Source organism: Saccopteryx leptura, chromosome 6 (assembly GCF_036850995.1).
Source record: "Saccopteryx leptura isolate mSacLep1 chromosome 6, mSacLep1_pri_phased_curated, whole genome shotgun sequence".
NCBI classification, from domain to species: Eukaryota; Metazoa; Chordata; class Mammalia; order Chiroptera; family Emballonuridae; genus Saccopteryx; species Saccopteryx leptura.
In genome coordinates this window covers 192,419,667-192,445,134 of record NC_089508.1, presented here as the reverse complement: position 1 = coordinate 192,445,134, position 25,468 = coordinate 192,419,667, and the positions used below count along the sequence as shown (strand labels likewise).

The window sequence follows — 25,468 nt, the reverse complement described above, 5'->3', positions numbered from 1 at the left end:
GGTCCAGCACAGAGACGAGGTGTGAGGTGGGCTGTGCCATTCAGGTGTGTGTAAGTACATGCTATGATGCTTGCATGACAAAATCACCTGGAGACACATTCCACAGAACGTGTCCCTGTCCTTAAGCAGCCCACGACTGTACCTGGTTTGAAAAACTGTAAGGTAATTGAGGAGTCATCTTCTGGTCCCCCATCTGCCCACTTCAGGGCAGCTCCATGCTCTTATGTTAGCAGACTGGACAAACCTGGGACAAGTTCCTCCTCTCTAGGACTTCCTTTCCCCACCTGGGCCGGCACTGCACCTGCAGCACATATGTCAGGACCGGTCTCTGCCTTCCTTGTCTCCTGACTGAGGAAGTACTGGGTAGTGGAGTAAGCACTTTACCTACCTCATGCCTTCAACCCCCCCCCCCCCCAACACACACACCCAGCTTCACTGAGATACAACTGACATTCCATTTACTTTGCCCCAAAGCCCTATGATGGAGGTACAACGTTCTCATTTTACAGACAGAAAATGTATTTACCCTAAGCCACAAAGCCAAGAAGTGGAAAAGCTAGAATTAAAGCATGAACAGGGTGGAGGGTATGCGTGTGAACATACAAAGTGGTGCACAGAGATGGGTTATAGAAATGGGCACTTGAAACATGAATCATTATGTTAACCAGTGTCACCCCAACAAAATTAAAAAAAAAAAAAAGCACGAGCAGGTTCAGTGTCAAAATCCCTGACTTAACCACTGGGAAAGACTATCTCTTTAGCTGCAGTGTAAGTGAGAGCCATGATTTCTCTAATATTCCAGCACACTGCTGGACCCAGAGCAGCGCATCAATAAATACTTCAAACACACTGTCTTCAAAAGAGCTCACAAAACAGAGAACTCGCTAATCAAGACAAACAAAAGGATTTTTCCCAAGCAATGCCGACAGAGAAGAAACTCGAAGCCTCTTCATTCTGAACTGAATAGGAAATTCTGTGATTTGTCTCTGGGGAAGGTGGCAACATTCTTTTATTTATTTATAAAATGTTTATTGTATTGACTTTAGAAAAAGAAAGGTAGAGAAGGAGAGGAAGAAAGGACTAGCGATCTGCTCCTACATGTGCCCTAACTGGGGATGGATGGAACTGGCAACCTCTGTGCCTCGGGAAGATGCTCTAACCAACTGAGCTATTCAGCCAGGGCAAGGTGGCAACATTTTAACCAACTTCTCCTCACTGGGTGAAAAAAGCAGCATCGGAATGTTCTTTGGGGCAAAGCATCAGAAAGAGGAGCCCACACTGACAGCTCAGACTGCCAGACCGCTTGGCTTAGAGGTGCACTCCACCACCTGCAGAGGTCATCAGTCAATCTCTGGAAGTTTCAAGGGGAAGAATCTGAGGGCTGCACCACCTCTTGGGGGGGGGCACCATAGCAGTGCCACCCGTGCCAAGGCACCAGTCCGCTAGCCTCTTCTAAGGCAGGTCATGAAGGAGAGGCAGTTATTTTCACCATTCAATGCCCAAATCAAGGGATAAAGAAAATTAAATATAGAAATAAAAAGTATAGCCCTGGCCAGTTGGCTTAGCAGTAGAGCGTCAGCCCGGGCGTGTGGAAGTCCTAGGGTCGATTCCCCGGCCAGAGCTCACAGGAGAAGCACCCATCTGTTTCCCCCTCTCCTTCTTCTCTGTCTCTCTCTTCCCCTCCTGCAGCCAAGGCTCCACTGGAGCAAAGTTAGCCCTGGGTGCTGAGGACGGCTTCATGGCCTCCACCTCAGGCGCCAGAATGGCTTTGATTGCAGCAAAGTAATGGCCCAGATGGGCAGAGCATCACCCCCTGGTGGGCGTGCCGGGTGGATCTGGGTAGGGAGCATGTGGGAGCCTGTGTTTTGGGTAGATATTTATCTCCTTTTTAAATAAGCACTGCAAATAATAGTAGATAGGGTATTTATTTGACTTTTATTGGGAAGGTAGAGTAGGAATAGAGGAAGCAGTATTTGTCTTTGTTGTTATTATTCTTCATGGAAACACACACACTATCTCTCTGAAAGATTCAGGTTCTCTAATCACAGTGCTTGATATGTGAACATGTCAAGTAAGGAAGTGTGTATAATTATCAGCCCAGATCTCTCAAGGACCTAGACGGCATATGATGGAACAGATTCATTATGCTGTTTCTTATGGGGAATTTTAAATAGTGGAAACTGACAAAAAATTAAGACAAAATAAGAGTTAAATCCTGAAACCTCATTGCTACAACACCAGCTCCACTCAGTGCTTGATGAAAGGGTGGCTCATGGGGACAGCATTTGGGGGTAGGGAGGCCTCCCTTTGGGTTCTTAGCTCCATAATTTACCATCATCTGACTTCACCCTCCTATGTCCACTTCACAGGGTGGCTGTGGGGACCAATGGGAGTGAGGGCTCTGGCATATCATCACTGCAGCCTGAGGTCCTCAATTTGAGACAGGGTCAGGCCCAATCTCAGAAAAGGAACCACCCCCCTTCTTTTGTGGACTTGCACTTTGCAGCATGGACTTCCACACCAGTAAATGAGCCTTTGTTTGGGGGCTTTAAAACTCCTTCTGTTACCTAGACATTTAGTTCTCATCAATGTTACCTCCTGAATAAAGGTCCTCCCTGCTAGTGGAAACAAGAGGATCAAGCTTCATTCATATTTAGATAAATGTAAAGGCCTGTGCTCAGCACAGGACTCAGCTGACTGGCTGGGGCTCAAACTATAGTACTGCTAATAAGTGCCAACCATCTACTGTCACAGCTGGAGGCGCCCTGGCACTGACAGCTGGTTCAGACTCATTTACATTCTCTTCACACAGCCATTCAGCTACTGTAGGCGCTGCAGATGCCTGTTTTTTTAAAGCAACAAATTGGTTCATTGCAGATGTTAATAATTATCTGGTTATATTTCACTTTTGTAGAGTCAATAACACTGAATGCTAGAAGGATAGGAAGGAGCCTGAGCCTGGAAAGGGTGGAAAAGATGAGTAGGGAAGAGAATTAGTGGGTGAGAAAGATACATTAAAAACAAATACAGCCTGACCAGGTGGTGGCGCAGTGGATGGAGCGTCGGACTGGGATGCAGAGGACCCAGGTTTGAGACCCCGAGGTCGCTAGCTTGAGCGCGGGCTCATCTGGTTTGAGCAAAAATCCCACCAGCTTGGACCCAAGGTCGCTGGCTCCAGCAAGGGGTTACTCGGTCTGCTGAAGGCCCACAGTCAAGGCACATATGAGAAAGCAATCAATGAACAACTAAGGTGTTCCAACGCGCAATGAAAAACGAATGATTGATGCTTCTCATCTCTCTCCGTTCCTGTCTGTCTGTCCCTGTCTATCCCTCTCTCTGTCTCTGTAAAAAAATAAAAAATTTTTAAAAAATTAAAAAAAACAAAAAAATAAATACAAGTGAAATCCAGAAAGAGGTGAGTAATTACACACTCACATTCTCAGGCTCCCGAAAAAGACAACAAGCACGGTGCTCTTCAGTTACTCTCACTACAGTCTCAGCACTTGGTGGCCCCTCTTCTTTAGGACGTGCTTTGTGAATACTCAGACTTCCACCTGTTAGGTCCTGGCTACCTTTCCGGAAAGCTCTACTTTATGGAGCAAAGTAATGATTCTGGAAGAGAAAAGGCTCAACAGGGAATCTTTTTACCCTAAGAATAAATATTCCAGAAACACTGCTTTCAAATTTCCTTTTCTCCAACACTAAAGTCTCCCAAACCTATCACATCCAATTAATTCCTAAGAGCAACACGTGAAAACAAACTGAAGAATCCTTTATCTGAGAATACAAGAGTGGGGTGAACACTGATTGCTTTGACAAAGCATTTTAAAGCATCAACGAAACAAAGACTCTTTCCTCATTTCATCAGAGATATAGTATCTTATTCTTCAGGGTTTCAGGGAAATGATTGTAGGCATTCAAGCCCTAACATAAATGCCTTGTCTCAGAGTGACAAGTTCCTGGAAATCTAACTAGAGTTCAGATTACTGGCAAAGCCACTACATTGAGGAAGCTGATGCCCTTAGTCTCACACAGGCCAAAATTAGCTTGTGGTTCATTTCTTAAACCTTATGAATCCTTCAGGATTAATGGATGGTTCAGCCACCTTGCTGAAGAGAAAGGATGTCATAAGGAGAATTTATACAAGTAAAAAAGGCAAAAGCATATGCTGAAACTTGCCTGACCTGTGGTGGTGCAGTTGTAAAGCGTCAACCTGGAGTTAGGTCCCCGGTTCAAATCCCTGGGCTTGCTAGATCAAAGCACATACGAGAAGAAAGTATAAACTAATGCTTCCCACTCTCCACCCCTCCACCCCTGCCTTTCTCTCTTTCTTCTCTTTAAAATCAATAAATAAAATCATTAAAAAAAAGCATATGCCCAGACACTGACATCTTTGACATTACATTCTGAATGCTCATAGTGGTTTGCTTTGGTACTAAGCCTAAAAGAATTCTGTCAATTCTGCTTACAAGACAATGTTTTGTTGACACATACTTTAAAAATGCTCAAGAGAAAAACCTTTCTCATGGAGCATCAGTGCCACCTAGTGGCAACTTTTTCCATAGCTCGTAATAAAGATGAACCTTGGCTGTAATTTTATTAAGCTCTTCCCATTCAAAAGATACAGTGGACCTCCACACTCAAATACTCCATACCAGGAGGTGGCACAGTGGACACGGCGTCGGACTGGAATGCGGAGGACCCAGGTTCGAGACCCCGAGGTCGCCAGCTTGAGCACGGGCTCATCTGGTTTGAGCAAGGCTTGACAGTTTGAGACCAAGGTCTCTGGCTTGAGCAAGGGCTCACTCAGTCTGCTGTAGCCCCACCCTTGTCAGGGCACATATGAGAAAGCAATCAATGAATAACTAAGGTGCCACAATGAAGAACTGATGGCTTCTCATCTCTCTCCCTTCCTGTCTGTCTGTTTCTCTCTCTGACTCTCTCTGTCTCTGTCACAAAAAAGATTCTCTGAAATTTGCTGTCACTGACTCAGGTTCCCATGAGACACAGTTTTCACTTTATTTCTCATGATGGGCCAAACACCAGAAGACCTTTCCCTAACAGTAGAAAGCAAGACTAGAATGGTATTTTATCCACCGGTGGTGTCAAATTCTGAAGCATACTATAATGGACGACACCTTATGATGTAAACATTATTGAGGATCATAGAAATCTTTGCATAAACAGAAAGATATACTTTGAACTTAGCAGGATTCAACATTTCTTAAGGTAATAATTTCCCTAAACTCATCTATTTAATTTGATTAGATTCTAACTGAAATGCTAGCAGCTTTTCTCTAACTCCTCGCTGGCCCCCGCTCCAGCCCCACTGTCTTCCCCACAACCTGTTGCTTCCGTCCTCTACCTGTTCCCAGGGCTCTTCAATGCTTCTTAGTCCGGACTGCAAAATCTACCCCCAGCCTTTATCCTTCCTTCCGTGTTCCTGATCCTAGTCACTTACCAAATGATTATTAAACACCTACTATGTGCCAGCCACTAGAAAGTAGTTGCATTTTCTAATGCAACTCCACACTCAAAACTCAGTACAAGGGGTCCTAGGGTTCCTACAACAGACACATGACATAACCCGTTTTTTTCTTGTTTTTTCTTCTTTTTTTACAGAGGCAGAGATAGACAGGGACAGACAGACAGGAACAGAGAGAGATGAGAAGCATCAATCATTAGTTTTTCGTTGCGCATTGCGACTTATTTGTTCATTGATTGCTTTCTCATATGTGCCTTAACCGTGGGCCTTCAGCAGACCGAGTAACCCCTTGCTGGAGCCAGCGACCTTGGGTCCAAGCTGGTGAGCTTTTTGCTCAAACCAGATGAGCCCACGCTCAAGCTGGCGACCTTGGGGTCTCGAACCTGGATCCTTCCTCATCCCAGTTCAACGCTCTATCTACTGTGCCACCGCCTGGTCAGGCATAACCCGATTTTTGATGTAAGTCGAAACACACCCTTATCCTAACATAAGTGGAACACTTGTGTTTTTAACAGTCCAAAATGACGTAGGTAAGCGTACTGGGGGATGCCAACTCCCTCACTCATACACCATGTTACTGTGTATTCTTCTGCTGCACACAACCCATGTAGTCAGTAAGTACGATACTAACAGTGTAAGCTGAAACACTCACATCTCAATATTTTTAAGTTTTTATGGGAGCAAGCGCCATAAACTTGAAATGTCATATGTTGAGACTGTTGTAACCTGAGGATCCCCTGTATGTCCAAAACAGAACTAATCTTCTCCTCAAGAATCTTTATTTCTACTGTATTTCCAATTTTGAGTGAATAGCACTATCACCGACTTAGTGGTCCAAATCAGAGCAGGAAATCATCTGGACTTCTCCCTACCCCCAGTCAGAGTATTTCCTTCTAACCCTGTCTCCCTCTTATTTTTCAAATCTGCTCCTTTTCTCTACCCCCACAGTCAGTGTTGTTTCTCATAATCTCCATCACTCAGGATGTGCCAGGTTATGCTTTTGGAAACACATTCAAACTTCAGTATCTCAAAACAAAGACATTACTACAAGTCCATCCTGGCAGAAGGAAAAGAGACAGTGAACCATATGCTCTTTGTTATTTTTAATTATGGTAAAAAAGACATAACATGAAATCCATCCTATTTACATATTCTTAAGTGCACAGCTGAGTATTGTTAACTAACTATATGTGCATTGTTACAGAGCAGATCTTTACAACTTGTGCATCTTGCGTGAAATTTCATACCCACCGCATGACAATTCCCTATTTCCCCTCCCCCAGTCCCTGGCAACCACTAGCTACTTTCTGCTTCTGTGAGTGACTTCTTTAGATATATCCTGTAAGTGGAATCATACAGAATTTATCTTTTTCTGACTAGCTTATCTCAGCATAATGTATTTAAGGTTCATCTATCTTGCTGCTTATCTCAGAATTTCTTTCCTTTTTAAAATGCTGAATAATAATACACTAGTATAGGGATAGACTATGTTATTTTAAAAAAATATTTTATTTATTGATTTTACAGAGAGAGGAGTTGAGGGGGGGAGAGAGAAGTATCAACTCATAGTTGCTTCACTTTAGTTTTTCATTGGTTGCTTGTCATATGTGCCTTGACCAGGCAAGCCCAGGGTTTTGAACTGGTGCCCTCAGCATTTCAGGTTGATGCTTTATCCACTGTGCCACCACAGGCCAGGCTAGATTTTATTCATTCATCCATTGATGGGCATTTAGACTGTTTCCATGCCTTGGTTATTGTGAATATAAATGCAATTAACGTGAGAGTCCAAATATCTCTTCAGGATCAGGATCTGTTTTTAATTCTTTTAGATAAATATCCAGAAGTGGTGCATCATGTGGTAGATTTATTTTTGAGAACACTCCATACTATTTTCCATAGCACCCGTACCATTTTGCATTCCCACCAAAAATGCACAAGGGTTTCAATTTCTCCACATCCTTGCTGACACTTACTTTGTTTTGTTTGTTCATTTTATTTTTTACAGTGGCTATCCTAATAGATATGAGGTAATACCTTACTGTGGTTTTATTTTATTTTATTTCTTTTTTACAGAGACAGAGTGAGAGTCAGAGAGAGAGATAGACAGGGACAGACAGACAGGAATGGAGAGAGATGAGAAGCATCAATCATCAGTTTTTCGTTGGGACACCTTAGTTGTTCATTGATTGCTTTTTCATATGTGCCTTGACCGTGGGCCTTCAGCAGACTGAGTGACCCCTTGCTCAAGCCAGCAACCTTGGGTCCAAGCTGGTGAGCTCTGCTCAAACCAGATGAGCCCGTGTCTTGAACCTGGGTCCTTCCGCATCCCAGTCCGACGCTCTATCCATTGCACCTCCGCCTGGTCAGGCTTACTGTGGTTTTAATTTGTGTTTCCTGATGATTAGTGGTGATGAACACCTTTATATATACACCAGTTGTCTATTTGCATGTCTTCTTTTTTTAAAAAAAAGATTTTATTTATTGATTTTACAGAGAGAGGAGAGAGAGAGGCAGGGGAATGAGAAGTATCAACTCATAGCTGCTTCACTTTCTCATAGCTGTTTCATTTTCGTTGTTCAGATTGTTTGTTGTATGTGCTTTGACCAGGCAAAGCCCAGGGCTTCAAACCAGTGACCTCCACATTCCAAGTTGATACTCTATCCACTGCATCACCACAGGCCAGGCACAAATCACATCTTTTAATATTGTTTATTCATTAATATATTTTTATAGTTACATACTTTTTTTTTTTGCATTTTTTTTTTTCTGAAGCTGGAAACAGGGAGAGACAGTCAGACAGACTCCCGCATGCGCCCGACCGGGATCCACCTGGCACGCCCACCATGGGGCGACGCTCTGCCCACCAGGGGGCGATGCTCTGCCCATCCTGGGCGGTGCCATGTTGCGACCAGAGCCACTCTAGCGCCTGGGGCAGAGGCCACAGAGCCATCCCCAGTGCCCGGGCCATCCTTGCTCCAATGGAGCCTTGGCTATGGGAGGGGAAGAGAGAGACAGAGAGGAAAGCGCGGCGGAGGGGTGGAGAAGCAAATGGGCGCTTCTCCTGTGTGCCCTGGCCGGGAATCGAACCCGGGTCCTCCGCACGCTAGGCCGACGCTCTACCGCTGAGCCAACCGGCCAGGGCCTATATAGTTACATACTTTTGTCTTTTAAATCCTATACCAGAATTGGCCTGACCAGGCGGTAGCGCAGTGGATAGAGCGTTGGACTGGGATGCCAAGGACCCAGGTTCAAGACCCCGAGGTCACCTGCTTGAGCACGGGCTCATCTGGTTTGAGCAAAAAGCTCACCAGCTTGAACCCAAGGTCGCTGGCTCAAGCAAGGGGTTACTCGGTTTGCTGAAGGCCCGCAGTCAAGGCACATATGAGAAAGCAATCAATGAACAACTAAGGTGTCACAATGCGCAACGAAAAACTAATGATTGATGCTTCTCATCTCTCCGTTCCTGTCTATCCCTCTCTCTGACTTTCTTGCTGTCTCTGTAAAAAAAAAAAAAAAAATTAAATCCTATACCAGAATTGAAAGTGATTACATCCACATATATTACTGTACTGTTTGTCTATATATAGTATTTATCTGTGAGCTTTTTTATACCTTTATGTGTTTTTCTGTTGGCTATCTGTCATCCTTTCATTTTAACTTGAAGAAGTCCCTTTATAGCAATTCTTGTAAGGCAGGTCTAGTGGTGATAAACTATCTCAGCTTTGGGAATGAGGAAAAGTTATGCTGGATACTGTATTCCTGACTGGCAGAATTTTTTTTTAATTCTTTCAGCACTCTCAATATGTCATTACTTTCTTCTGTCCTGCAAGGTTTCTGCTGAAAAATTCATTGAAAATTTTATGGGAGCTCCATTGTATATGACAAGTTGCTTTTCTCTTGTAGTTTTAAACTCTTTGTCTTTGACTTTTGACAATTTGATAGTAAAGTATCTCAGTCCATCCTAATTGGAAAGCATTTGGCTTTTTGAATTTGGATGTCTACTTCCTTCCCCAGACTTTGAAAGTTTTGGCCATTATTTTTTCAAGTAAGATTTCTGACTCTTTCTATCCTCCGGGGAGTCTAAAAATGCATATATTGGTCTGCTTGACGGTGTCCCATACATTCCATCTCTAAGCTTCCCTTAGGCTTCTTTATTTTTCTTTTTGCTTCTCTGCTTAATTTCAAATGATTGGTCTTTGAGTTTGTGGATTCTTTCTTCTCCTTGATCAAGTCTGCTATTAAACACTTCTAGATAAACGTTCAATAATTTATTGCACCAATTTTCAACTGGTGTGCCACAAGAGGCACACTGATGTGTCGCAAAAAATTTTTAAACATGCAATACCTGATTATTTAGTCAGGGACACTACTGACCTCTTTTCCCTTTAACTGCCAAATAAAAAAATGACAACAGCCAACACAACAATAGCTCTCTGTTGTGTATGAATCAAAATTATACTTATCTGCTTTGTCATGTTGGCACAAAATACATATTTTTATGTGTCAAAGCATTTTAGTAATTAGTAGTTCATGTGTATCATAAGATGAAGGTTAGAAATCCCTGATTTACTGCACTCTTCAGCTCCAAATTTGTTTGGTTCTTTTGAAGTATCTCTTCTTTGTTGATATTTTCTTTTCTTTTTTTTTGTATTTTTCTGAAGCTGGAAACGGGAGAGACAGTCAGACAGACTCCCGCATGCGCCCGACCGGGATCCACCTGGCACGCCCACCAGGGGTGATGCTCTGCCCACCAGGGGGCGATGCTCTGCCCCTCCGGGGCGTCGCTCTGTCGCAACCAGAGCCACACTAGCGCCTGGGGCAGAGGCCAAGGAGCCATCCCCAGCGCCTGGGCCATCTTTGCTCCAGTGGAGCCTCGGCTGCGGGAGGGGAAGAGAGAGACAGAGAGGAAGGGGGGGGTGGAGAAGCAGATGGGCGCTTCTCCTGTGTGCCCTGGCCGGGAATCGAACCCAGGACCTCTGCATGCCAGGCCGACGCTCTATCACTGAGCCAACCGGCCAGGGCCGATATTTTCATTCTTATCATTTCATGACGTTTCTGAGCTCATAGAGTCTCTTCATGATAATTATTTTGAATTCTTCATCAGGTAATTAATACAACTCAATTTCTTCAAGGTCAGTTTCTAAAGATTTATTTTGTTCTTTTGTTGGACCATGTTTCTTCTTGTGCCTGGTAACTTTGTGTTGGAATCCACACATTTGAGAAAAGTCACCTCTCCTAGTCTTTACAGATGAGCTTTGTTCAGGGAAAGATCTTCACTAATCAGCCTGGCTATAGATTCTGTGACCCTCTAAAACCTTTTCTGTGGATGTCTTATTTGGATTTATGTGTATAAATTCCCAGTTGGAGAAGTTTTGCTGGTTTCTTTTTCAGAAGCTTGTAATCTGTTGCTCCCTCTGGTGTCAGTCTACAAAGCTGCAGGCTTTCTTCCTCTAAGATGCTTAGTTCTTTTTTGTTCTCAGAGGCCTGTCAGTGCTCTGAGTCAGGCAAGATAGAAACCAGCCCCTTGCATAGTCTTCCAACAGCCGGAATGTTGGACATATGCTCCAATGCTTTCCCTCCTTAGGGAGAAGCCAGGAGTTAGGAGATTTCTCTAACATTAAGCAGAGAGGAATGGCAATGACAAGTTAAATGTATGCTAGCTCAAACCACTGCCTTTGTTCTCAATTGTCACTACCTGGTGCCCTTTCCTGTTTAGATTCAGGACAGATAGAGAAGCCAGCGCCTTGGGCAGTCCTCTGAGAAGTCTGGAAGTTAGATGTATATTCTCTGTCTTCTCATTCCCTCCCCAGGGAGAAGTTAGGAGTTTCCTCCCAACTGATCTGGTTGGAGGGCTCTGGTGAGTGAGTTCCATCAGTTTTCCTACAGGCTTCACTGCAGCTGGTCTTGCACTGTTTGGAGCACAAGAGCCTCTTTACTAATTTCCAGATTTCTCATGAAGAGAACTGTTCTGTGTATTGATGAATCAGTATTACTGTGGGAAAAGAAGGGTCTGAGGCTGCCCATTCTGCCATCTTGTGACTATACACTATATGTTTTTACCACTCTTTAAGTAAGTAACCTATTTCACGTACATTCACATTTCACTGGCCAAAGAAGCTACATTATTATCTCCAAGTTCAACAGGACATGTACATTTCTCCCACAGAGAGAAAACAGAGTGTTTGGTGTGTTTGCCTAGGGTCTTACGAGCCTCCCGAGGCTTTCATGACATCCCAGGTCGGATGTTCCTGACACTCATGGGATGCCATTTCAGATCCGTGTGCATATTCATGCCTGCTTGTAATGGGCCTTGAAAATAATGGCCTTCCTTTCTCTTTGGCCCTCCAAACTGTATCAGCACTCTTATTATAGAGTCTAATTTGGCATCATACCAGAAAATGTAGTTTCTAGTTCCATCTGGGTGATCCATGGAGACTCCAGATGAGGTGGTGCTGATAGGCATCTCTCAAGGGCCAAACAAATTTCCCTGGTATTTTATTCCCCTCACCCCTCTGCATCAGAACGGTGTCAAGACTGCACGGCTCTAGCCCCACCTAGCTCATAAACCTTCACACTCCCAGGACCAGTCAGTTGTCCAGGATGCTCCTGCTCCTTGGGCCCAGAATATCTCAACATCTTTATTTTCATTTCACTCCCACCTTTTCCCTGCCTTGGCTACTGCCTCCTTGCTCTCTGTATCTTAGGGCAGTCAGTTACTCCCCTTTTCTATTTGCAAGATGCCAGAGACTCTTGGAACAGACTGAGGTGGTGACAAATTAAACACAGTTTTAGTCCATTTATTTGATTTCTTCCTTCCTTTTCCAATATATTCTTTCATTTCAAGGCAGACATATATTATTCAATTCTGATCATGCTATTTTAGAAAAATGACTTAAAAGATTACTTGTCTAGCCTGACCAGGTGGTGGCGCAGTGGATAGAACGTCAGACCAGGATGCAGAAGGACTCAGGTTCGAGACCCTGAGGTCGCCAGCTTGAGCGCGGGCTCATCTGGCTTGAGCAAAAAACTCGCCAGCTGGGACCCAAGGTCACTGGCTCAAGCAAGGGGTTACTCGGTCTGCTGAAGGCCTGTGGTCAAGGCACATATGAGAAAGCAATCAATGAACAACTAAGGTGTCATAACAAAAAACTGATGATTGATGCTTCTCATCTGTCTCCATTCCTGTCTGTCTGTCCCTATCTATCCCTCTCTCTGTCCTTGTAAAAATAAATAATTAAAAAAAAAAAGATTACTTGTCTAAGTGCAGTGGTTTCCAACTGACACTATTAGCTTTTTTTTTTTTAAATTTACTGATTTTAGCTAAAGAGGAAGGGAGGAGGAAAAAGAGAGAGAGAGATGGGAACATCAATCTGTTCTCATATGTACCCTGGCCAGGGATTGAACTGGAAACCTCTGCATTTCGGGATGATGCTCTACCAACCGAGCTATCTGCCCAGGGTCCACTATTATCTTCACACAACATCAGGGTGGCTAACTCTTTCGTGAATCAGCACTAAATTTCTGGCGGACTAGCCTGACCAGACGGTGGCGCAGTGGATAGTGTCAAACTGGGACGCGGAGGACCCAGGTTCGAGACCTTGAGGTCGCCAGTTTGAGCGTGGGCTCATCGGGTTTGAGCAAGGCTCACCAGCTTGAGCCCAAGGTCACTGGTTCGAGCAAGGGGTCACTCAGTCTGCTGTAGCCTCCCCCCCCAGTCAAGGCACATATGAGAAATCAATCAATGAACAACTAAGGAACCTCAACAAAGAACTGATGTTTCTCATCTCTCTCCCTTCCTGTCTGTCTGTTTCTATCTGCCCCTCTCTCTGACTCTCTCTGCCTCTGCCACAAAAAAAAAAAAAAAATTCTGTCCGACTAGCAACAGTCTGTAGACTGATGGTTGAAAACACTAAGTGGATGCTAATGTTCATTAAAAACTCTAAGTGGCTGCCCTACCCAGTTAGCTCAATTAGAGCGTCATCCCAAAAAGCCAAGGTTGTGGGTTTGATCAATGGTCAGGGCACATACAAAAATTAATCAATGAATGTATAAATAAGTGGAACAACAAATCAATGTTTCTCTTTCTCTCCTCCCCCTTCCTCTGTCTCAAATCAATTAAAAAAAACACCTCTCAGTGGCATGTAAATGGTTGACAAAGTTTAAGACATTCTTAATTCAAAGAACAGGAGTCTAGTTAAAGAGAAGAAATATTTTCAACAGTGAGGTTACTGGATAGCTTTGATCTCACCTGACACAGTCAGTTCTTATGGGAATAGCTGAGTGAATATTCTACCAGACATGACAGAGATACCAACATGATGCCCAGTTCTTTAATCAAAGAAGTGAGGCTAGGCCCTGGCCAGTTGGCTCAGTGGTAGAGCATTGGCCTGGCATGCAGGAGTCCCGGGTTCGATCCCGGCCAGGGCACACAGGAGAAGCGCCCATCTGCTTCTCCATCCCCCCTCCTTCCTCTCTGTCTCTCTCTTCCCCTCCCGTAGCCGAGGCTCCATTAGAGCAAAAAGATGGCCTGGGCGCTGAGGATGGCTCCTTGGCCTCTGCCCCAGGCGCTGGAGTGGCTCTAGTTGCGACAGAGCGATACCCCGGATGGGCAGAGCATCGCCCCCTGGTGGGTGTGCCGGGTGGATCCCGGTCGGGCGCATGCGGGAGTCTGACCGCCTCCCTGTTTCCAGCTTCAGAAAAAGGAAAAAAAAAAAAAAAGAAGTGAGGCTAAAACTTAGAAAATGGCAGGGTGTGAAATTATTTGAGCACAACAGGGTGGTAAAAAGAGAAACCAAGAATAATGTTGACAGTGTGGAAGAAACAGAACTCTTCACACTTCACATTTCAATATCGGCCTTTATAGGAAGATGGTACAAAACAGAGATGCTGAGCTTTGTGACTACAATTCCACCAGTGGCCCTGTCAGTAACCATGTCAACCACCATTCACAAAGTACTGATCTTCATCTGCTTTCACGAAAAGTAGAGCACTCAAACCCTTCTCATGGGTCAGCACACAGAGAACCAGTAGATATTTGTGTCATTAAGGCAACTCATAATACCATCATTCAAATGTAAACATAGAAAAGAGCCTGCCTCCCTACCTTTCGGCAGCGAGGGTTGGGACAACTGAACCTCTTCACATCACTGTCCAGCAGGGCAGGAAAGCTGCAGGAGGGGCACCTACAGCCAGAACAGAAGGCATGTTACTTCAAATATAAAGCCTGTTGTAGTTCCATGGGACTGTTCATACTATGATAAAGTTTTCAGCTGGACGGCCACACCTCTGTTTACTCCTTACTCTTTATTAAAACACAGACTGAGGCTCTCCTTTATTCTGGCTCCATCAGGAAATGTAGGTGCCATTCTGGGTCCTGCCTCAGTACAAACCATTCAACAAATAATGCCTTTTTGAGAACTCCTCGTACATGTTACCCTGACTCCAACCCAATGTACAACATTTGTACCTACAAGCTTGGTCATTAAGAGATGCCTAGGAATGTAGGCAAAAATTGGAACTTCAGATTTTTCCATTAATAAAATTATTCTTTTAGCCTGACTGGTGGTGGTATAATGGATAGAGCATCGACCTGGGATGCTGAGGTCTTAGGTTCAAAACCCCAAGGTCGCTTGGCTTGAGCAGGAGCTCATCTGGCTTGAGTGCGGGGTCGCCAGCTTGTGAGATATCAACATGATCTCATGGTCACTGGCTTGAAGCCCAAGGTCACACTGGCTTGAGTATGGGGCTACTGGCTCAGTGGGAGCCCCCACCCAGGGGCCAAGGCACATATAAGAAATAATAAATTAACTAAAATACCACAGTTACAAGTTGATGCTTCTCATCTTTCTCGCTTCCTGTATCTCTCTCCAAAAAAAAAAAAAAAAAAAAATTCTTTTATTGCTCAGCAAGAAATGCCAGAAGACCTGGGAGATACAGCTCTGTTACAGAATTTTTATCACCTGATGCAAGTACTCAGGTAGTGTGCCTAATGGGGAATGAGTTGACAGATGACACTCTCCGACTCTGAAAACTCACCTGACAAGTTCATCAGCGTAGGCTGCAGCGACTTCTTCTTCAGCTTTCCGCTCGTAGTATTTATACAGGATGGTTTGGGGTAGCACCTTTTCCAGTTCGCTGGTTGGGAACGAACATGTGCAGCTGCCTTCCATGCAGCTGAGCTCTGACTAGAATGATGCAGGCAAAGAGAAAAGAAAGAAAATTCAATCATGGTTTCAGAAAAATGAAAAGCCTCAGTGGTTAATGCATTTTTTTTTAAACAGAAGAAGTATCTGTTTTCTCTCTCTTTTTGTTTTTTTTACAGACAGAGAGAGAGTCAAAGAGAGGGATAGATAGGGACAGACAGACAGGAACAGAGATGAGAAGCATCAATCATCAGTTTTTCATTGCGACACCTTAGTTGTTCATTGATTGCTTTCTCATATGTGCCTTGACCATGGGCCTTCAGCAGACTGAGTAACCCCTTGCTCGAGCCAGTGACCTTGGGTCCAAGCTGGTGAGCTTTGCTCAAACCAGATGAGCCCACGCTCAAACTGGCAACCTCAGGGTCCCAAACCTGGGTCCTCAGCATCCCAGTCCGATGCTCTATCCACTGCGTCACTGCCTGGTCAGGCAGTAGTTAATGCATTTAAAGCAAATAAATCGTGGTTAAGAACACAAGTTCTGAGATGATAAAAATCTCTGACCTCTCTTCTCTAAGAAAACCACTCAGAACAAGGAAAGCATGAAACAAAAACACAAAGTTCATCTTTGATACCCCCAAAGAACCTCTACCAGGCCAAACCACAGTACATGATGACAGAAAGTGGGCGAGGAAGGGTAAAAGCCTTGGCAGACTGGAGGGGAGGATCACAGCTCAGTGTCTGAAAAGAAAATATTTATGAGTGGCAAGCTGCTTTCCTCTACAGCCCATGGAAAGGCTGGAGGTCTAAACATCTTGGAAGGCAGAGGTGAGTGATAGGGTGGGAATTGATAGAAAAATAAACTAAAAACCAAAGGATTATTTGAAAAGCCTCCAGTTCCTAATCCCTTCACCTGGAATCAGGTGACTAAAACTCTTCCAAGAGAAAGGAGGACAGTCTCTGGAACAGCTGGATCAGAGGGCTCTGGACTTCATCTTCAAAGTCACTTATAGCAGGCTGAGTCCTCACACCACAGCACTCTGACCCCTGCTGCTTTTGGCCATTTTAAAAGACCCTTGTAATGATAGCTGGCCCACCTGGATAATCCAGAACAATCTCCCTATGTTAAGGTGATCTGATTAGCAAGCTTCATTCCCCTTTGCCATGTAAGGTAGCATATTCACAGGTTCTGAGAATAAGAAAGTGGACATCTTTAGGGGTGGGGCATTATTCTGCCAATCATAACCACTCTGGCTCATAATCGTTACTCAGTCCTGGACTAAACAACAACTGACTTTAGAATAACTGATGTAGCCTGACCTGTGGTGGCGCAGTGGATAAGATCACTGATCTGGAATGCTGAGGTTGCCAGTTCAAAACCCTGGACTTGGCCAGTCAAGGCACATACAAGCAAGCAATGAAAAACTAAACTGAAGCAACTATGAGTTGATACCTCTCATTCCCCCACTCTGTAAAATCAATAAATAAAATCTTAAAAAAAAGAATAATTGATGTAGAGTGATTTGATTACTGGTTGAGTGTTTACAAAAGCAATTTTGGATTTTAATTGTTCATTAAAAACAGAATAAAACTTTCAATATTATGTTATACAAGTGTCAAGAGAAACTGACTTTGAAAAGAGAAACAATAATCTTGTATAAAAGTTATTGATTTTAATATAACTATAAAATCTTTAAAAAGTCTGTTCTTGTTTTTTTTTATTTTTCTGAAGTTGGAAATGGGGAGGCAGTCAGACAGACTCCCGCATGCACCCGACCGGGATCCACCCGGCACGCCCTCCGGGGGTGATGCTCTGCCTATCTGGGGCGTCGCTCTGTTGTAACCAGAGCCATTCTAGCGCCTGAGGCAGAGGCCACAGAGCCATCCTCAGCACCCGGGCCATCTTTGCTCCAGTGGAGCCTTGGCTGCGGGAGGGGAAGAGAGAGACAGAGAGGAAGGAGAGGGGGAGGGGTGGAGAAGCAGTTGGGTGCTTCTCCTGTGTGCCCTGGCTGGGAATCGAACCCAGGACTCCTGCACGCCAGGCCGACGCTCTACCACTGAGCCAACCAGCCAGGGCTTAAAGTCTGTTAAAAATACTAATTTGCACCCCAATTAAAACAGGCTATAAGAGTCTCTCTTTTGGAGTTTGCCCTTCATTTTTCTTACAAATAGGAAAATGAGAGAAGCAGCAGGTGGTCCTGCAGCAGGGAAGGACGGGAGTGTGGAAGAATACAGCTCTCGACAAGAAACCTGCTGTGTTAGGAACCAGCACAATCACACAAATCACAGACTGTCTAGGAATCACACACATTAATATGTCTTAGCAGAGTTCTACCTAGCTCCAAAAAAGGCACTCCCAGGAGGCATTCATGCTTGTCTATAAATGTGGTCGCCTCAGACTCTGTGAACGCTTCCTACCTGTGGGTGTATTCCCCAGTTCTTACCTTTCCAGATCCAAAGACTGCCTCCTGGGCATATCTGATGAGACACTCTTTGCAGAACAAGTGAGCGTCTGCACACTGTGTCAGCTCCTCGAATGGAAACTCCCCGTAGCAGCAGCGGCACTCAATCAGCTGGCCATCCTGTAGGCGGCCACAAACACAGGTGAACTCCCCCCCACACTCGAGGAGACAGCTAGCAGGTTTCATGTCCCCCTCCCCCAACAGCAACCTGAGGTAAAGAGCAACCCCTGGAAGCCATAAAACAATGCTGAGCTGTTTTCTGCTATGTAAAATGTAGCTTGAAATCCAGTACAAATATTAATACATAAGGAAAACGAGACTTTCACTTTCTCTGGGGTATTTTTTTGGTGTCATCCTTTGTTTAACGTTACCATATGCATGGATTCCACAGTGCCAGCAGAACTATATACCATCTGCAATCAGACTATATTGCTAACATGACTATAAGAGTAAGAAACAAGTGGCATGATGGATGTTATCTGAAAAGCTTCAAAGTTGGATTTTTCTCTTCTTGTTATAAGACAGTAGTATAAAATCATGTTGCAACCCAAGCTTTACCTTCAGGGACCACTGAAGCTAACTAACTACAGCAGCAACCACACTAATATTCCACCCATGGAAGAAAAGGCAGCTATGTGAGGAGCAGAGAGACAACAGAACCCAGCTGGCCCTGAGGCTATAGAGATTGCTTTCTCTCTCTCAATGATATCTGGGTTCTAAATTTTCCCCTAAGAGTTATGCAATGGATTCTAGGCAGTGTTAACAGGAACACAACTCTCATCATCTCCCCTTCAATTCTCATCCAGTCTGGTATTAAGAATGGCAATAATGTTCCAAGTATCTGACTGTAATGTGGTTACAAGCTCAGCAGATCAACAGGAGTTTACCCAGAAACCAAAGTGCTAACAAAATGCTGAGAAAATGTGATAAGAAAAACAGCTCACGAAAAATACTAGAATAAATGATTTAGGTGAATTTGCAAAATACCTTTTGATATTGTTCTTCATTCATCTGCAGAGCAAGCAAAAAGTCTTCATGCTGAGGAACAAAAAAATCAGACATGCAGATACAAATTTAGTAAAGATGCTACAAACCATTTAGAATTTATTTCCACAGACATAAAAGAACAATTAATAGTCATCTCTTCAGTTACATGGTTTAGTAGTTTAAAATTTACTTTATCAAATTTTGACCCTCAAAAACATCTTTTCGATACTCTGAAAAAAATGGGGGAAATGTGCAAAGTGCTTTTGCTACACCCTGGGCATGACGATCATCTGAAGGAGAAGCCCTTGAGCCACTGGTTTGCAAGCTGCTGAATTAGGCACTATTTTTTTTTTTAACAGAATACCATTTTTACATGAAAAAATGACAGGAAAACTGTGATTATTCAATATTAGGTATTTGGCAGACATTTTCTCAAAACTGAGTAACGTGATTATTTGTGGCCAATGATAAAATTCTAGCTCTCAAGCAGAAACTAGAATTCTGGAGAAGTTACCTTGATTCATCTGTCACAGACTTACCTGACCACCTGTTATTTACCACATTAAGGTCACACTGCCCTTTTTTTTTTTTTTTTAACTTTTTCCATTAACTTGAGGGACAGGAAGAAGTGACAGGGAGAAGCATCAACTCATTATTACAATTAATTATTCCATTTAGTTGTGCACTTATTGGTTGCTCCTTGTATGTGTCTTGACTGGGGATCAACCCCGCAACCTTGGAGTGCTGGGACAACGCTCTATCCACTGAGCCACCTAGCTAGGGCCAGACATTACCGTTTTGAATGCATGGTGATAAAGAAAATGATTACTGGTACAATTTGGTACCACTGGCTCGACTCATGCTAAAGCACTGTTGCTTTTGTTCTGTCAGTACAAATTCAACACAGTGAAAGGTAAATCACATTTATCATTATTACAAGAGATCTGAGCCTGACCAGGCAGTAGCCCAGTGGATAGAGCATTGACCTGGAACGCCAAGGACACAGGTTCAAAAGCCAGAGGTCGTTGGCTTTAGTGCAGGCTTACCTGCTTGAGTGTGGGATCGTAGAGCCCATGGTCACTGGTGTGAGCAAAAGGCCACTGGCTCAGCTGAAGCCATTCAGTCATGGCACATACAAGAAAGCAATCAACGAATTAAGGTGATGCAACTATGAGTTGATGCTTCTCATCTCGCTCCCTTCTCTCTTGCTCTCTCATTTGTTTTAAAAAAAAAAATCTGACCTTACAGAATGCCTAAAGAATCTTGGGGAAGTCAGGAGTCTATGGGTCATACTTTCAGAGCTGCTGGTCAGAAAATATATATTAAACCACAAACATACATATTCTGGTTGACTGGCATCTGATGGTATATTTGGAAGAATTAAAGAGCTCAGTGGAATCTTTCTCTAGTTTTTCTCCATTAAAGGCTGAGGAAGGTCAAATAGTAATGTGTGCTAAGCTCCAACTAAAATTCTCTACCAACACTCTGATTTATAAAACTGTGAACTTTAGTCAGTATCATTAAAAATCCAGCTTTTAGTTTCTTTTCCTTTTAAAAACTGTATGATTTATTCAAATTAATCACACAAAAGAAAGGGCAAATCTTAAAAGATAGTTTTATCCTAAGCCCTAAAAGCAAAAAGTAAACCATAATCCCAGAAATTCACTGCACGCACATCTTCCTACCTCTGCCATCTCTTTGATTTTCTGTTCATAGAACTCCTGCTCTTGCTGCACAGCGGGAAGGAGGGCACGCTGGTCATAAGACCTACAGTGTCGCCGCTTATTTTCCAGAAAGAACATCCTCTTTTCTATTTTTATGTCACCTAGAAAATATGACAATGCAAAATCATGCAGACAAATGTTTGTTAAGAAGGCAGGCCAGCCGTTCCAGTCTTCAGTGGCTTGAGCACCCATGTTTCTAGCAGCACATTTCATTCCTCTCCTATAGGATTTACCCTTTGGGAAAATTGGGCTCTATCCTATTCCTTAACCTACATGCACATTTTGACTTTCAGGTCTTTCCCCGCCTTGTTACACTCCAATTGGAACATCTCTCCTATCGTGACAGTATTGTGCATGTGAATATACCAGTTTATTAGCCAGTCTCCTACTGAGGACAGACAGGTGGGTTTACAGCTTGGAGCTAGCACACACTGGGCTACTGAACATACAGCTACAATTCAGTTGTGCACACAGGAAGGAATGGAATTGCTGCTCAATCAGCATTAGAAAACAATGCCAATTTTCCAACGTGGTTCTTCTGATTTACTTTCCTTCCGACAGTGTATGTGAGCCCCAGTCATTCCACATCTGTGTCAACACGTGGTATCGTCAGTTTTCAATCTTAGCCATTCTGGTGGGTGTACTTGTGTCTTATGTATGTTTTTAAACTCTTTATTTTGAGGATTTCAAATAGAAAAGCTGAAAGAATAATACCTAGATTCACAATAAATTAACACTTTTAATAAGATACTAGAAAGATAAATATTACATCATGTAAAACTGATCAGGTTTTCGATTTCTTGTTAATTTGGTAATTTACATTTTCTAGAAAATTGTCTACTCCATCCAGATTTTCTATTTACTCACAAAAGCCTGTTCTTTGTATATCTTTTGATTTTTACCAATATTTACTATATCAGGCTCCTGACACACTTTCTTTTCTTATTCATTCTCACTAGATTTAAAAAATAAAAAAAATTCTTTTATTGTTTAGAAACCAGTTTTTTTGTTCTCTACTCTTTTTCATAGTACTATGTGTACACCGTTCTGCCAACATTGTCTGGTCTTTTTTTTTTTAATTTATTGATTTGAGTGAGACAGAGACACAGAGAAAGAGGCAGGGAGTTTGAACTGTTGCTCCACCATTTATGAATTTATTGGTTGATGCTGGCATGTGCCCTGACCAAGGATCAAACCTGGCGGCTCGGCATATTGGGACAACACTCTAACCAGGTGCTACCTGGCCAGGGCCAATACCACCTGGTCTTAATCACTATAGCTATGTAATAAGTCTTGAAATCAGGTAGACCGATTTCTCCTACTTTAAAAAATATATAAGGTCTACCGGACAGTTGTCTGTTTTTGGAATAAAACAAAATACAAATTTTTCTTACTGTCAATAAACTTTATTAAATAATATAATTGCCATTATTATTAATGATTTCTTGCCAGCGTGAGGGCAATTTGTATATCCCATTTTTTTTAAATGTTTTATCTTTTGATGTGAAAAATTGAACCAGTACTTGTTTGATATCTTCTTCATTTTTGAATTTTTTGCCCTTCAAAAAATTTTGTAAGAACAAAAAAGTGATAGTCGGAGGGTGCTAAGTCCCGGGAATATGGTAGATGCGACAGACATGCTTCTGTAGCACTTCTTCCTTGTTGAAATTCGTAAAAATTACAGTGGCGTAAATGAACTTTATCAGTAGCCATGGATACAATATCGCTTCACACATAAGACTAATGTGAATCAACTTTTAGTTAATTTGCTATGTCAGTATGTATACATTAAGTGATAAAAATAGAGAGGCACACATGCGCCAAATAAACATGTGCTTACGTGTCGAAACTTGTTGTGATAGAAATGGACAGAGCTTTCCGGTAGACCTTATATATTTTAGCTGTTCTAGTATCTTGGCTTTCCATATCAGGATAAGCTTACCTATATCGACCAAAAGAATCTTACTGGGATTTTGACAGGAACTGTATTAAACCTGAACATGTTTACCTCAAAGATACTGCTGGTTTAATTCCAGATCACCGCAATAAAGTGAATACCATAATAAAGTCACAGAAACCTTTCGGTTTCCCAGTGCATATAAAAATTATATCTATGCCATACTATGTTGGGGACTGAAAGCCAACAGGGTCTTCGCAGTTTAGATTTTTTGGGTGACAGAAGTGTGGGGAAGTGGCAGTAAACTGGCAGTCTGCTCAATCCCCCACCTCACTTATTCTGTGAAGTTGCTAGAGGCTATTTTTTTCCATACCTTCAGGTTAGCTGTGGTGCTGGATTGTTTATACTCATCCTATCCCCCATGTCCCTCAGAAAGACTTGAGGCAATTTTCTTCTTATCCTTTGTTTTGTGAAGTTAAGAGGTTATGTCTGGTGGGGGTTTTCTGCACTTGGTAAAATTCTTGAAATGCCTTGGAAATGTGACTTTGTTTTAATAATCTCTGATTTACTAATGATCTCACTTTGCCCTATAAATAGAGCAGGGTGAGGGGTGGAGAGCGTACTCTGTTCTCACTATCAGCTTGCAGAGGCCTCCCGATCCCATCTTATTTATCTTTAAGTCTATTTTCTTTTCTTTTTTTTTAAAGATTTTATTTATTCATTTTAAAGAGAAGAGTGAGAGAGAGAGAGAGAAGGGGGGAGGATCAGGAAGCATCAACTCCCACATATGCCTTGACCAGGCAAGCTCAGGGCTTCGAACCGGTAACCTCAGTGTTCCAGGCTGATGCTTTATCCCCTGCACCACCACAGGTTAGGCTAAGTCTATTTTCTTAATTCCGCGCCATTCCCACTTAGGACCTAGAATTACTAGCCGTGCTGGTTCACAGCAATACTATAGTTAAGTTTAGTAGCATTATATCTGTTGTAGTAATATAATGTTATAGTAGTTATAGATATAGAAATGTAAAAAACAAAAATATGGAAGATATATAAAAGTAATTAAAATAATATTAAAAATTATTAAAATTAGATAAAGTTATGCCATTTGGATAGGAATTAATATAGTGGGTGCAGATGTGATAAACGGACTCTGACTTTTAAGCAGGGCCGCCCAGTTGGTATGTGTGTGAAGTTATACCTAGATAAGAAGTGGCTTGGATAAGAACATCTTAAAAAGTGGTTTGATGTTAACATTGCAGTAGATTAACATAAAAGAGGATTCCCTGCAAGGAACTCCCAAAAAGGTGGTTTGAGGTGATAATCCTGTAGATTGACACCTGTTAGAAGGTGCTGGCCAGAAAAGGTACTAAAGCTGAGGGCCCCCTGCTGCAGTAGTCACCCAGACTCCAACGTGAAAGTGAACTGTCTCCACACCACTCTGAGCTCTGACCAAAGACAGCCGAGAGGAGCACGCCGACGGGGCCCCCTTAAGCTGTACCCAGGCATGCCAAAAGGATTTGTGAGTAATAAATTGCTTGTGTGATTATTGCAACTAACTCTATGTGTCGGCTGTGCTTTTCCTCTGGTGGCAGTTAGTGTCGGCACTGATAAGTAGAATCCTCATAGCCGCCTCAAGAGTAGTCTTGAAGACGCTGCCAGCCCTGCTGATAAGCAGGAGTGTACCACTGCACAGGGAAGTCGAATCAGGGACACCTGATTGACAGAGAGCTTGGGCTCTATTGGGACAATATCTAAAAAAATGTACATACGTTATTTAAAAAATACTTTATTGCTAAAAAAAAAAATGGTAGCTATTACCTGAGAATTCAGTAAGTTATCTTTCTGCTGGTGGAGGGTCTGGCCTCGATGTTGAAAATGCAGAATGCAATAAAATGAAGTGCAATAAAAAAAGGTCGCCCTGGCTGGTTGGCTCAGTGGTAGAGAGTCGGCCTGGCGTGCGGGAGTCCCGGGTTCAATTCCCGGCCAGGGCACACAGGAGAAGCGCCCATCTGCTTCCTCACCCCTCCCCCTCTCCTTCCTCTCTGTCTCTCTCTTCCCCTCCCGCAGCCAAGGCTCCATTGGAGCAAAGTTGGCCCGGGTGCTGAGGATGGCTCTGTGGCCTCTGCCTCAGACGCTAGAACGGCTCTGGTTGCAACAGAGCGACGCCCCAGATGGGCAGAGCATCGCCCCCTGGTGGGCATGCTGGGTGGATCCCAGTCTGGTGCATGCGGGAGTCTGACTGCCTCCCCATTTCCAACTTCAGAAAAATACAAAAAAAAAAGGTCTGCCTTTATAGAATTTAGGAAGAGTTCGTATCTTGACTATGTTGAACCTTCCAATCTATGAACACAGTATGTGTCTCCATTTTTTTTTATTAAGTGAGAAGCGGGGAGGAAAAGACAGACTCTTACATGTGTTCTGATGGGGATCTACCAGCAAGCCCCCTACTGTGTGATGCTCTGCCCATCTGGGGCTGCTGCTCCACTGCTTGGCAACTGAGTTATTTTAGCACCTGAGGTGAGGTCAGGGAGTGATCCTCAGCACCTGGGGCCAACTTGCTCAAACCATTTGAGCCATGGTTGTGGGAGAAGAGGAAGAGAAAAAGAGAGAGAGGGAGAGGGAGAGGGAGAGAGGGAGAGAGAGAGAAGGGAAGAGAAAGAGAGAGAGAAGGGGGAGGGGTGGAAAAACAGATGGTTGCTTCTCCTGTGTGCCCCAACCAGGAATCAAACCCAGAATTTCCACATGCCGGGCCGATGCTCTACCACTGAGCCAGC

General features: G+C 43.3%; 2 protein-coding genes across 5 annotated transcripts in view; both read right to left on the bottom strand.

Moving 5' to 3' along the window:
- The window catches only part of LOC136376342 (putative postmeiotic segregation increased 2-like protein 3), a 182,649-nt gene that overhangs the window by 36,283 nt on the left and 120,898 nt on the right, over positions 1-25,468 (bottom strand). The window lies entirely within an intron of this gene.
- Positions 1-25,468, bottom strand: part of RNF216 (ring finger protein 216) — a 177,193-nt gene that overhangs the window by 90,969 nt on the left and 60,756 nt on the right. For all 4 annotated transcript variants that reach the window (XM_066342301.1, XM_066342302.1, XM_066342298.1 and 1 more), the window contains 5 exons: positions 20,759-20,898; positions 19,074-19,124; positions 18,069-18,206; positions 15,521-15,669; positions 14,589-14,667 (listed from right to left, as the gene is read on the bottom strand). In XM_066342301.1, coding sequence (XP_066198398.1) covers positions 14,589-14,667; positions 15,521-15,669; positions 18,069-18,206; positions 19,074-19,124; positions 20,759-20,898 — 557 coding nt within the window. The remainder of the gene's footprint in view (positions 1-14,588; positions 14,668-15,520; positions 15,670-18,068; positions 18,207-19,073; positions 19,125-20,758; positions 20,899-25,468) is intronic.